At 45.5% G+C, this 14,306-nt stretch overlaps 1 protein-coding gene across 4 annotated transcripts in view; it reads right to left on the bottom strand.

Moving 5' to 3' along the window:
* The window catches only part of CLNK (cytokine dependent hematopoietic cell linker), a 206,379-nt gene that overhangs the window by 30,777 nt on the left and 161,296 nt on the right, over positions 1-14,306 (bottom strand). For 2 of the 4 annotated variants that reach the window (XM_021101017.2, XM_021101016.2), the window contains exons 9-12: positions 13,027-13,052; positions 12,793-12,812; positions 11,954-12,061; positions 3,695-3,722 (exon numbers count right to left, since the gene is read on the bottom strand). In XM_021101017.2, the coding sequence (XP_020956676.1) occupies positions 3,695-3,722; positions 11,954-12,061; positions 12,793-12,812; positions 13,027-13,052 (182 nt within the window). Of the gene's footprint in view, positions 1-3,694; positions 3,723-11,953; positions 12,086-12,792; positions 12,813-13,026; positions 13,053-14,306 lie in introns of all 4 variants that reach the window. The other 2 variants (XM_084973845.1, XM_084973844.1) reach the window with 1 other exon arrangement.

The following is a 14,306-nucleotide window of genomic DNA, read 5'->3' on the forward strand; positions in this document are numbered from 1 at the left end:
AAACATGTGTAGAAGTGATATACAAAGTTCAGGATAAGAACTGGGCTCATGACATAGTTACAAGTAAGTGTGTGTGTGTGTGTGTGTGGGGGGATGGTTGTGTGTGTGTGTGTAGGGGGATGGTTGTGTGTGTGTGTGTGTAGGGGGATGGTTGTGTGTGTGTGTAGGGGGGATGGTTGTGTGTGTGTGTGTAGGGGGGATGGTTGTGTGTGTGTGTGTGTAGGGGGGATGGTTGTAGAGGAAAGGATTTGAAGAGATTTGATAAAATATTCATAGAGGTTGTATTCAAGTGATGAAAGCTACGGTTAACTTTTTCTATACTTGTTCTAGAATTTTTCTTTTCAAAAATTAGAATGGAAATAGTCACGTTATTCTTTTTAGATGTAGCCATTTATATTCCCAACGATTTTTTTTCTCTTTCTTTCCTGACTAGTGGTCAAATTTCTGGCCATTCTTCATCATGAAAATTTACGTGCTTATCGGACTTAACATCCCATCCTTGAGTCCTGTTTTTCTCTCGAAGAATCAAAAGCCTTGAAAGCAGTATTTGCTAAGGTATTTTCTTAATTGCAAATAATTTTCCAAAGTCCATCTTATGCACTGCATCAGGTGAGGTGGCCCATAGGTATTGTTTGGATAAGAGCTTCTTAACTTGGGGGCTGGAGGAAGTCCTTGGATGCTCTAGTGCGATCCGTGAACTGTCTGAAATGACAAAACTAAACGTTTTTTCCTCTATAAATATGTGCACTTTTTTTCCATGGATGAGGAAGGTTTATTACACCTTTAATCAAAATTTCAAAGGGGTCTGAGGTCCACGAAAATTCAAAGCCAGTGGTTTGCAGCTGAGGTCCAAGAAGGGGGTGCTATTTACCCAGATTCTTGCAGTTGTCTTGAGGCTGAACTGACCCTGGAACCGAGGTCTCCTGACTCACATTGGCGTCGTAGACAAGAAACCTTTATCAAGAAAGAGCTCAGAGGAGCATCGTATGTCTTGTCTGAAGCTAGCCAACAGACAAGCCCTGTTGTTTCAAAGAACTTGGCAATGCCCTAGGATCCTGGAACGCACATCTTCTTGGAGAGCCAATCAAGGCCAATCTGTAGGCTAAGTCAAAAGAGTAATGAATGAGTCCATTCTCACCAGAGGTTTGAAAGTCTCCCCACTGAGCCTTCCCTAGGACTTTGAACCTGGTAGTTCAAAGTACTCAATCAGTTGCGGTCAAGGTTCTCAGGCTGTCAAAGCGGGGTGGGGAAGCCTTGCTACAGATACAGCTGAGAAGCCTTCTGTCTGGAAGAATGCTGGTTTTATTTCATTGAGACCCAGCCAACATTTTTCGCTGGAGGGATCTGAATTTAAAACCAAAGGCAATGAGAAGAGTGGAGTGAAATTTCTTTGGTTTCCCTACTTTAACTTTTATTTTTAGTTAGAAGATTAGTACATTCCAGGTAAACAGTGATGCCTTCTTGTTTTCCCATTGGCCTGTCCTTCCATCCTTTTCCCCGTCCTTTCTTCCTGTTTTTTTTCCCATTTTCTCTCAGAGGTGTCCCTGAATTTTCTGGGGGCAGGGTCCTGATCCTGGGCAATAGATCAGGATTTGGGGGCTTTCAGGGTTGGCTTCGTCTTCTGCCACTTCTGGGAACCCCGGCAAGTCCTGCCACCTTGTTTTCTCTTAGGGTTTTCGAGAATGAAAGGAGACACGTTTCCACTTTCTTTGAAAACAATAAAGCACCATGTGCACTTGAACTGGGGCAAGTGGCACATCATTTCCACTGGAAGGGATTCTGGTCCCCAAGGAATAATTTGAACAAGCACATAACACTCACGCAAGCATGGCATGTGCCCTCTGGGATGGGCTTTTGGAAGGGAGACGTGGCCCTGACGCTCACTCCAAACAACAATGAGGAAGCGTCTTGGCAAAAGGTACCGAGGAAGGATGGGTTTTTCCACCAGGTCCTGTTGTTCTTTAGATAACATCAGCTTCTAGCAGAATGCCAGGCAAAGTTGCAAAAAGGACAAACATCCCTGCGTGAACCCGGCTGTCTACGGCTGACGTGTTCGTTTCCTCTTTGCTCGTTCACGACAGGAGGGCCTATTGTCCTTTCAGACTGCCTGGTGAGTTATGGATGTAGGTCATCTTGAGTGGCAACTTACTTGGGACCCATAAATCCGACCCACAGGAAGAAAGGGGTGGGGTCCCTTTAGATAGATGGGTTCCCCCAGAGGCAGAAGCTCACCCCAACTTTCTCCTGCCTGGTGGCCCTTGGAAAGTCCCACAACTCCCAGGAGGGGGTGAGCTGGGTGAGGTCTCAATGGAACCTCTCATTCTGCAGCCACGTGTTATCCTTCTTGAGATGACTCTTATGTTTGGTTTTGGTTTTGCTTTGCTTTTTGGCTGCTCCCACAGCACATGGAAGTTCCCAGGTCAGGGATCAAACCCATGTCACAGCAGTGACCTGAGCCTCTGCAGTGGCAATGCTGGATCCTTAAACCACTGTGCCACAGAGGAGCCCTATGTGACTGTCTTATGGGTTGGAGGTAATAAGTATCTTGTTTGAAGGACAAGCAAGAAATATTACTTTTGATTTTTACCATTCTCACAGTGCCAAGAAGAAAGAAGCAAGAGAGTGTGTGAAAGAAAGAAGAGGGAAAAATGGAAAAATAAAGAAGGAAGGAAGGAAGGAAAGAAAAAGAAAGAAAGAAAAAGAAAAGAAAAGGAAAGAAAGAAAGAAAGAAAGAAGAGAAAAAGAAAATCAGTCTCCAGGGTGTGGATATCAGAGCATAGGTCAAATATTAAGACAAGAACTGAATCCTTTGGGAGGCCAGCAGGGGTGAGGTGAGGCTGGCTTCACTGTCTGGTTAAGGGCTTCTTTGGGGGCTTGAGGCAGTTAACATCTAAGGGGCTCTGAGACAGGTCCAGGCAGTTCCCTGGTGGTCTAGGGGTTAGGACTTGGTACTTTCACTGCCGAGGCCTGGGTTCAATTTCTGGTTTGGGAACTGAGGTCCCACATCAAGCCACTGCACACCGTGGCCAAAACCAAACCAAACCAAAACCCAAAAAGACAGCTCCTCTCCCCGGACCTTCCTGCCATTCACGGAGCCTCTGATGCTCACCTTTGCGTGGATTTACCTGCTTACTTTGACTTTGACCAACTTGGACGTTGTCACAGCAACTTTGCAAAGTGGAGTATAATCATCTCGATTTTTTGGCCAGGAAAACGGAGCAGAACGGGGGCGGCGTGGGGGTGGGGGTTGGAGGATTTGCACAGAGTGGTCCGTGGCAGCGTGGGAGTCTACCTCCGTTTCCTCTGAGTCTGTATCTCACCTTTCATCTACTTTGTGGTCCCGTCTCTCTTGTGAAGAACAAATGGCGAAAGGATTGTGCAATTTCCAGCACTTATTTCTATAAAATGCTGGAGACTGGAAGCCATGGGTGGGGGCTATGTCTTCCAGGGGTCATGGGCTGGCTCTTCTCATCACTGAACCAATAAACACTGAATCTGGTGGCAAAATAAGGACTTTGGTTTAAGAATCTCGAGCTTACCTTGTTTTGCTTTAGTTTTTATCACCTTTAAAATGGGGAATATTAATACCCTTTGAGCACAGTTATTATGATAACTAAATATCTGGCCCCTTGAAGACACTTAATGTACCCTTAAAGCTCCTTTCTTCGTTTTCTAGGACAAAATTGCTACTTACCTCACTTAAGTTCTTTAAGCTTATCTGTCTGCAAGAAAAAGAAATATGGTGTTACCAAAAATACTGTTTCATAATGATCAAGATAAAATCATTCCGAGCCTTTAAAAACCTTTGGTGACATTTTCATTGCCAAATTAATAGCCCATAGTCCGTGCGATATTTATCACTCTTCCATAAAATTAAAGCCAGGTCATTTTCCCCCATAATTTTCTAAGCAAAGGAGAAGTTACGAGCCAATATAAAAGGTGGTGACAGAAAGGACACAAATAAACTTGCCTCTCATTTGCGGAGAATTTAAGTAACATAATCATTTCTCCTGCCATTTGGTTTCCCAGTCAAGTTTCATTAGCACACAAGGACCTGCGCTTATTACTTTGATTTTAAAGCTCTTCATTTTTTTGCTTGGAGGAAGTATAGAGAGTTTTAAAGATGAATTTGTGGCAGAGTGGGAGGGAAGGTGTGTGTGAAAGAAGGGATGCTCATGCTTCAAGGAGATCTGAGACAGAGAAAAACAGGAAACCGAATGAGAGGAAAAGAAGTCCACCTGGAATCGATAATGTGGGTATTGGACCATTGGACAGGTCGCAGAAGAAACTCCAATGCGGTTACTTATGTGGACAGTGGAGTCAATGAGCCTCTCTAAACCTCATTCTTCTCACCTACGAAATGACCCCAAGGATATTCATCATAGAGGGCTACTGAGAACATTGCTAGAATTCAAGGGGAAAATGCTGGACGTTCAATGGGCAGCACTGTTAGAATGTGGGCAAAACCAGGTGAGGAGCCTGTGAAGCGGGTGAGGGGGTGAAGGGCACGTCTGTCTACCTAGGTCTGTGGGTGAAAAGACGCTGGGAGATGAAGGCTGCTGATCTAGAGTCATAAAGGTCTGGTCTCCATCAGATAAGGTGACCCCGGCAGCACGCAGTGCTCAGATGCTCTATCCTGGGCTTAGATCCTGGGCTTTGGTACATTTGCAAGAAGCAAATGTACCGAAATCCCACAGGTTTTAACCTGTTTCATCAGACCCCTTGAGATAATACCTCTGCACCCTGCTTCCCCCTTTTAAAGGGGCGATTGGAAAGTAAAGGGGTATGATTAGAAGGCATCAAGTAGAGCACTCATCGTGTTAATTTTTGGGGGGTTAAACAGAGGCTCATCTCAGGGATTTTAAGGCTTAAGAAGCTCCGGCACTGTAGCCATAGTGATTGGCTGCGTGCTTTCGATTTACAATGAAATTGGAAACAGTAACACCATCACTGTGTTGTCACTGACACCAGAGCCACTGTGATAGTGATAATGATAGTGATTATTATGTTGTCACTGTGAAAACAGTGATTGGCTGTGTGATGGATTTTAGACTTGTGACTTTAAGGGATAAGAGTCAAGCAGCGTTCAACTCCGTTTGCACACCGTTTGAACTGTTTGAGGGAACTTGAAGTTTTTCTATATTTATGCATTCGCTTTACTGGCTTTATAAAAATTACATGTTAACGTCTGGCTTGTTAGGGTTGGTTTACACCTGCCCTGTCAGCCTTGGAAGTACGGCAACATCAGCTACGTGAAGCGAATAAAGGTATTTCAAAGGCTTAGGGAGATTTAACTGAGTGCCTGAGTGTCTCGTGGTCTTATCTAATGTGACAAGCAGAGTGACTGTCCTGTTTATGTCTTTATTTAATTTTTTAATCTGTATTTCTTTTCTTAGGGCCACACCTGCAGCACATGGAAGTTCCCAGGCTAGGGGTCAAGTCCGAGCTACAGCTGCCGACCTACACCACAGCCACAGCAACTTTGGATTCGAACCACATCTGTGACCTACGCCAGAGCTTGCAGCAACACCAGATCCTTAACCCACTGAGTGAAGCCAGGGATCCAACTGGTATCCTCATGGGTATTAGTCAGATTCTTAACTTGCTGAGCCACAACAGAAACTCCTGTTTTTCTGCTTAATAAGAGCTCTCCATTTTTTAAATAGAGCAAAACACTTTAGAGATGGAAATTTGAGGTTTCAGGACAGCTGGCCTTTGGAATTGGTAATTTTAAAAACATGGGTCTTTTACATGAGAACCCAGGTGATTGTAAGAAATCCTTTCTGTGCACAGCACTGTCCTTAGGCATCGAGGTGCCCATGGTGACAAGACCCCCACAAGGTGGTTGCTCCCCTCACACGTAAAATGAAGGCAGGCATCGACTTTGGTGGGGGAGGAGGGGTGTTTCTTCAGTGAGTTTATGAAGACAGAGAGACCTGCACAAAGTGACAGAGGGATGGCAGAGCAGGTGGACTCTGGCCTTCCCCCTGAGTGCCACACGGCCTCTCTGAGAGCCTCTTTCCTCTCTTAAGGCTTTCCAAGGCCAGCTGCGGGAGATGCCCAATAACTAAAGCATGGGAGCTCCCTGGTGGTCTAGCGGTTAGGAGTCAGCGCTTTCATAGCTATGGCCGGGTTCAGTCTCTGGTCTGGGAACTGAGATCCCACATCAAGCCACTGTACCTGGTGACCAAAAAATAAATAAAAAAATGAATTTATTTTTTTTTATTTTTATTTTTTTTTGTCTTTTGTCTTTTGTTGTTGTTGTTGTTGCTATTTCTTGGGCCGCTCCCGCGGCAGATGGAGGTTCCCAGGCTAGGGGTTGAATCGGAGCTGTAGCCACCGGCCTACGCCAGAGCCACAGCAACGCGGGATCCGAGCCGCGTCTGCAATCTACACCACAGCTCACGGCAACGCCAGATCATTAACCCACTGAGCAAGGGCAGGGACCGAACCCGCAACCTCATGGTTCCTAGTCGGATTCGTTAACCACTGCGCCACGACGGGAACTCCAAAAAATGAATTTAAATAAATACAAATAAATAAAACACAGTCTACATACAATATGTTTTCCATATCCTTTCCTCATTATAGGTGCTCTGTCTGTATTTGGGGATAATACCTTTTTCTATAAAAATAGCCCCTCTAGCATCTCCCTTAGTTTTCAGCTTAGTCTAAAATGAACTGGACTTGGATCCTTGCTCTGTCATCTCTGAGCTCCATCACACCCAGTGAGTGAAATTTCCTCTCTGAAGCTTCATTCTCCCACCTGTAAAATGGAAATATGTCCAGACAGAAACGAAGCGGGTTGAGGATGGCTCTCATGACACAGTATATGTGAAAGCTATTTGGAATAAAATCTGCAAGCACTTTTAACAGTCACACTTTCTTTTAACTGAAACTTTTTATTCTGAGCTAACTGCTGGTTTCGCTCAGTTGTAGGAAATAATACAGAGAGTTCCTCCCTGCTCTTAACCCAGCTTCCTCCAAAGGCTGTATATTACAAAACTGTAGTGATAATAAATTTTATACTTTATTTTATTTTTGTCATTTTTAGGGCTGCCCTGGCGGTGTATGGAGGTTCCCAGGCTAGGGGTTGAATCGGAGCTGTAGCTGCCAGCCTACGCCACAGCCACAGCAACGCTGGATCTGAGCCATGTCACACCACAGCTCATGGCAAATGCCGGATCCTTAACCCACTGAGTGACGCCAGGGATTGAACCCGCATCGTCGTGGGTACTGGTCGGGTTCATTACCACTAAGCCGCGATGGGAACTCCAAGTTTGCACTTTATAATCAGAGTTCCCTTGTGGCACAGTGGGTTAAGTATCTGGCATTGTCACCACAGCAGCCCCGGTGGGGTTGCGGTTGTGGTACAGGTTTGATCCCTGGCCCGGGAACTTCCACACGCCATAGTTGCAACCAAAAAACAACAACAACAAAAACAAACAAAAAAGCAATAGTTTCCATCATGAGTGTGAATTTGTATATCTCTGTGATCCATACTTTCTCCCTTTCTATGGTTTCTTGTATGTATAAAGATTTTTTTCATTTCCCAAATCATCAGAATGCACATTTTTGCCACTAGGATTGCTTGAACCGATACAACGTCAGACTGCTGGTTGAAAAGGTAAAAAAACATAGGCAGACAGGTATTTTGTTTGTTAAATATCACACACTTCATTTGAATTACGCTTTGGCTGAGCCCTGCCCCTTGGGCCACTGAGTTTGCGGAAGCTTAAAGGAAATTTCCTGACTCAATGACAGTCTGCCTTTCTGGGACCTCATCAGAAAACTGGGGATGGTCACACTGCTTTTTTGCACAGTGCTGAGGCCTGCAAAGTGGGCCGCGTGTCGCTGGAGCCACAGCCAATGGGATTCGCCCCATGATTTCTCAGGATGATTTTTAGGTGGTGCCTGTACCGTGATATTCAAATTATAATCAACACTTAGTTGGAAATTGTTTTTTTTGTTTTTTTTCCCTTTCTAATTAGGTCAAGGAGAGGGTTTCTGTGTGGTGGTTCGTATTTCCTAAACACCACTTTAACTTAACTTCTCTTCCCTTTTTTGGGGGATTTTTTCCCCATTATAGTTGGTTTGCAGTGGTCTGTCAATTTTCTACTGTACAGCAAGGTGACCCAGTCACACATATGTTCTTTTTCTCACATTATCCCGCATCACGCTCCACCACCACAAGTGGCTAGATACAGTTCCCAGTGCTATACAGCAGGATCTCACTGCTTATCCACTCCAAACGCAATAGTTTGCATCTATTAACCTCAGATTCCAGTCCCTCCCACCCCCTCTCCCTCCCCCTTGGCAACCACAAGTCTGTTCTCCAAGTCTGTGAGTTTCTTTTCTGTGGAAAGGTTCATTTGTGCCATATATTAGATTCCAGATATAAGTGATATCGTACGGTATTTGTCTTTCTCTTTCTGACTTATTTCACTTAGTATGAGAGTCTCTTGTTCCATCTCTGTGGCTGCAAATGGCATTATTTTGTGTATTTTTTATGGCTGGACTTCTCTTCCCTTTTAACAGACAAAACCTCCGCTAGGCTGAAAGTTTTGCTCTGAAACTGTGTTGCAGTTACTTACAGTAATGATATGTTTCCCTGTTAATACATCTATTTAAGATTAAAAAAAAATGGGCAGAGCCAAAAATATTACGTATGTGGATATTGTAAAAATCATAATAGGAGCTGAGAATGTCTAACCAGCATCCCCTAAATGGCAGCGTTCCCTCCGCATGTAAGTTGTCAACGGATAATGTAAACAACGTTTTCCTGAAGGGCTTCAATTCAGCAACTGTTTTGTGAAGCCAAGACTTGGCTATAAAATAGAGAAGGGCCGAGTGGGGGTGAGGGGGCTGAAACACAATAGCAGGGAAGCACCACTCCCACCCCCCCACCTCCCTCGGGGCCAGCGCAGCCAGTTCTCAGGGCGATCGCTGTGGGTGGGGCGGCCTTCGTGGAGGCAGTTGGACGCCAGATGTAAGTCACAGCCTCTCTGGGGAAGGCCATTTACCCCAGGGGCCTAGGAAGCAGCCGGAAGGAAGGCAGTGGGCATTATTCTCCGGGCAGCGGGCACTCTTCTCCAGGCAGCGGGCACTCTTCCTCGTGGGCCAAAGAAGCTCAGATCTCCAAGCATCCTCCTGCTTTCAGAGAAGGCGACCCTCACACCAGCCTCCTGTGGTTGTTCACTCGTGGTCCTTGGTTATCCTGGCCTACCTAGAGGGGCCCAGCTAAAACTGGATGGGAGGGCTCGCTTCCTAAAGCAAACCTCTCTTATTCCTGGTGGTATTCCCAGTGTCTTGCACTGGGCTCTGTATGGTTTTGTCATGCAAATGGCTAAAGATCCAAGACAAGGGACACGACTGACACTAGGCTAGGCTGGTATGATTCAGAAGGGAGGAGGAGAGAAAGAAAGAGGGGGGAGCCTCATCTGGAGCTCAAGGGAGAGTGATTTCAGATGTTAGAAACTTGGACACATGTTGGCACAAGCATTCTCAGTGCTTGAGGGGCAGAAATAACTCTAGAACCTGGGTTCCTCGGAGTGCTTAGCCTGGGCTGTACATCGCATTCACCTGGGCAGCCTTGACAAAGAGCGATGCCCAATTAAAACAGATCCTGGGGGAGGGGGGGAAGCTCCTATGGTGGCTCAGCAGAAATGAACCCGATTAGTATCCAGGAGGACACGGGTTCAGTCCCAGGCCCCACTCAGTGGGTTAAGGATCTGGTGTGGCCACAAGCTGTGGTGTAGATCGCAGATGCGGCTCAGATCCCGTGTTGCAGCTCTGATTCCATATGCCAAGGTGTGGCCCTAAACAGCAAAAAAAAAAGAAAGAAAAGAAAAACATCCTGGTTCTTGGGGAAGAGTTCTTTTCAAAAAGCTTACGTATTTTCATGGAAAGCCAGGAGGAGAAACATTTTGCACTAAAATACATAGCTTCGATTTTGAGAAAAAAATAGGGTCATGGGAGCCTAATTCTGTTGGGCAGATGTTTAAATGTTCTTCGTTCTTCTCTCCTGCGCTGCGGCAGACAGTCTCCTGGTTCTTCAGGAAAATCGTGGCCCTTCTCGCCGCCCTTCTGGCTCATGGGGATGGTTTTTTTCATTTACAAATAAGGACAGCAGACCGTTTGAGAGCTTTCTGAGGTTGTACAGCCAGAAGGGCCTCACCTGGGACCCAAGCCCCATCCTGCAGGGTCCCCACATCCTGTTCATTCCGGCGTAAAGAAACCGAAGCTCAAAATCCTCTCTTCTCCAAACGAAGGAACCTCACCATCTTTGATAGTTATTCCCCCTGTCTTCTATCTCCTTCTCTGAGTTTCAGCCTGTTCCTGCCGTAGGAGATGACGAGTTTTAGGAGGGCACCATTCCACATGTCCCGTTCTGAGGACTTTCTATTACTGTCCCTTCCCATCTCTCGCTCTTTGGACACAGAAACGAAAAGAGCGCAAATCCGATGACGCCTCGTCTGCCTTGGCCCCTTGGGAAACTGCAGAAGGAAATAAGTGTGTATCGGACATTGGCTATGTATCCAGCACTGCGCCGGGCAATATACAAACTGCAATGAGTTACTCCCTCTTTTGGGGGTCGAAGGGACAGACTTGTATTCAAATATGTGATAGGAGGTGACAAAGGACCAACAGAAAAGGGCTCAAGATGGTAGACAAGACAAGTGCTGGTTATCAACATAAGCTAGGCAAGCACTGCTGAGCCCTGCATGGAAATCACATTTCATTCTCACATGAGCCCATGAGAGGAATGCGCTAGCACCCCTACGACCTTCATTTTATCGATGAGAAAACCCCGGGGTTTAGAGAAGTGAGTGTCATTTGCCCTGCGGTGGTTTCTCAACCTCTGCACGGCTGACCTTTGAGATCGAAATCCTTTTTTTTTTTTTAATGGCCAAACTTGTTGCATTTGGAAGTCCCTGGGCCAGGGATTGACTCCAAGCCACAGGTGTGACCTATGCCACAGCTGCAGCCACACCAGATCCTGGGCTAGAGGTTGCTCTTTGGTGGCACGAACCGCTGCAGTTAGATGTTCAATCCAGTGCGCCACTCCGGGAGCTCCAGAGCCCATTATTACTCTGTTGTGAGGCCCCTTCCAGGAGCCACCAGATGCCAGCAGCCTCCCCACCACCCAAGTGGTCCCAACAAAAATGTCTCCAGACACTGCTAACACCCTGAGGGGCAAAGTCGCCTTTTAGACTCTTTAATGTTCCCGCATCAGAACCAGAGATGAAATGGGTTTTCTGTAGAAGCTTGAAATATGCCGATGTTTGGAAATTCTGTAGGCACCAGAATTGCTTACCGACTTCATAATGCCTGTACCCCACCAGCTGATCCAGGCTCGCAGTGAGGAAGCATCACTCATTCTGTGCAGAAACTAGGGGGAAATGCCAATCTCTGTTCTGGCTTCTAAAATAAGGCAGTTTTGGAAATTTCAACTTTCTTGGGAAAAAAAATTGGCTCATTTGCCTTTGTCACATTTCGTGATCAGATCTGGCTGCCCGTTGCCCTACATGTTTGGGGCTGAGGCTCTGGCACCTGCACTTGGTACCAGAGGGGTGGGTTTTTAATATTTATTTGTCAAAGAGGCCATCATGTTTGTGACACGTGGGCTTTCATGCAGTTCTACGCCTCCAGCCTGGGGTCTGGGAAGCTGGGGGCTGATGCTGGTCCTCGAACCCTCTGAACCCACTAGCCGTTCTGGCATTTCTTGTTTCCTTTAATAACTAATTCACGTCGTAAATGGGCCATCCTTCCAATAACTCATTTTATTACAAAGAAAGTGTCTTTTTCCCTTAAGGAGTCAAATTACAGGTTTCTGCCATGATGTCCCACCCTGTTGGGGACGGGTTCCCAGAGGTTTGGCTGTCCTGGCGACCCTCCCCTCCCACCCACCCATCCCCAGTCACCTCACCTCCAGCAACAGCAAGCTTCTCACCTGGACCCTCTCTGGACTTCGGGAAAGGTATGTCTCTGGGGGAAGGCTGGCCTGGCTGCCGGCTCGGGGGGCAGGGGCTGGTACTTCTTTGGAAGAGTGATGGGCGGCCTGTGTGAAGAGTCAGGGGGGAATCTGAGACTTTGGTCACACAGCTGGCTCCTCAGACCTGGAATTCACACAACCCTGCCCTCTGTGTCCCCAGCTTTGGTCAGCCTGGTGGGGGGGAGTGCTGACTACAGGGAGTTTTGAGCATCAGAAGAGTCATACTTTTAATGAGCCCTAATCTCTCTCCCTGCAACTTGTTCTTCAGTATGATTCTGTTTTCTAGAGTGTGATGTAATTTTCTGCAGGTGTCACAGGTTTATCCATATGGCATCTACTGAAGTTTTAAGGAGGCCCTGGGTAAATATATGATTGTAGCCTCTCATCTACACTAGACTGGATGATAGGAGCATTTTTTCTTCTTTTTTCTTTTAAATTAAAAACAAAATTTCTTTTTCTTTTTTTGAGCCACACCTGTGGCATATGGAAGTTCTCAGGCTAGGGGTTGGATTGGAACTGCAGCTGCAGCCTATGCCACAGCCATGGCAACACTAGATTGGAGTTGTGTCTGTGACCTACACCACAGCTCATGGCAACGCTGGACCCTTAACCCATTGAGGAAGGCCAGGGATCGAACCTGCGTCCTCACAGATAGTAGTCAGGTTCGTTACTGCTGAGCCACAACGGGAACTCCCGTAGTAGCTTTTCAATGTCAGATGTTTGTGTTTCTCTTTTGCAAATTCTGGAACTAATCATTTAGGTAGACTGCAAAACAAATTCTATTTTAAGTGTCTTACCGAGGCGGTGGTAGAGGAGTCTGTAAAAGGAAAGAGAATCAGAAATTAAGGTTATCGTTCTTTGAGCTGGGCCAATGGTTCACAGTTTTGGGGTTTACAAACAGAGCTGACACATCCCATCCACATTTCTAGGATACGTTTTTCAAGTGCTTCCTATGCCTTCACATCGCCCACATTCCCACGTTTCTCAAAGAAAAGGTGCGTAACGAACGCCATGTAAACGCTTTTTCTTACCTCGTTTCCCTTGGTGGGTTTGTCCCCTGAAACATAAGAAGGAACAGCAGTGAGTTTAGGGAAAATGTCATTGGGCTATTTTTACATATGTTTTAAATGGAGATCATTTGAATAATCTTGCTGATAATGCCAGTTAACATTTGCTAAGATCTTATTAGATACCCAGCTCCCAGGAACATACTTCAACTGTGTGATCTTGATCAGTCCTTGCCTTGTTCTTCCTCTTTTTTTTAAATTAAAGTAGAGTTGATTTACAATGTTTCATCAGTTCTGTTATACAACAGAGTGACACAATCACACATATTTCCCTGTGCTGTACAGTAGGATCCCACTGCTCATCCATTCCAAATATAACAGTTTGCATACCACCACCCCCCATGCCCATCCCACCCACTCCCTTCCCTTGCCACCCCCCACTCGGGGAACTGCAAGTCTGCTCTTCTTGGCCATGATCTGTTTCTGTTTTTTGTTTGCTTGTTTGTTTGTTATTTTTAGATCATCTGTTCCATATTTTAGATACCACAAATAAGTGATATTATATGGTATTTGTCTTTTGCTTTCTGGCTTACTTCACTTAGTATGAGAGTCTCTAGATCCATCCATGTTGCTGCAAATGGCATTGGTTTGTCTTTTTTGATGGCTGAGTAATATTCCATTATATATATGTACCTCATTTTCTTAATCCATTCATCTGTTGACATGGACATTTAGGTTGTTTTCATGTCTTGGCTATTGTGAATAGTGCTACTATGAACATGTATCTTTTTTTGATGAAAGTTTTGTCTGTATATATGCCCAGCAGTGGAATTGCTGGATTGTATGGTAGCTCTGTATTTAGTTTCCTGAGGTACCTCCATACCGTTTTCCATAATGGTTGTATCAATTTACATTCCCACCAACAGTGGAGAAGGGTACCTTTTTCTCCACACCCTTTCCCGAATTTGTTATCTGTTGACTTGTTAATCATGGCCATTCTGAGTAGTGTGAGGTGGTACGTCATTGTAGCTTTGATTTGCATTTCTCTAATAATTAGTGATGTGGAGCATTTTTTCATATGCCTGTTGGCTAAGCTCATTCTATGAGGCTGCCATCACTCTGCTACCCAAACCAAAGATACCACAAAAAAAGAAAATTACAGACCAATACCACCAATGAACATGGATGCAAAAACCCTCAACAAAATACTAGCAAACCGAATCCAAGTATATATTAAAAGGCTCATACACCATGATCAAGTAGGATTAATCCCAGGGGTGCAAGGATTCTTTGATATCCACAAA

Source organism: Sus scrofa, chromosome 8, assembly GCF_054392235.1.
Source record: "Sus scrofa isolate SSC_HxYL_T2T_F1_AM1 chromosome 8, Sscrofa_HxYL_maternal_Yorkshire_Landrace_v2.0, whole genome shotgun sequence".
Classification (NCBI taxonomy): domain Eukaryota; kingdom Metazoa; phylum Chordata; class Mammalia; order Artiodactyla; family Suidae; genus Sus; species Sus scrofa.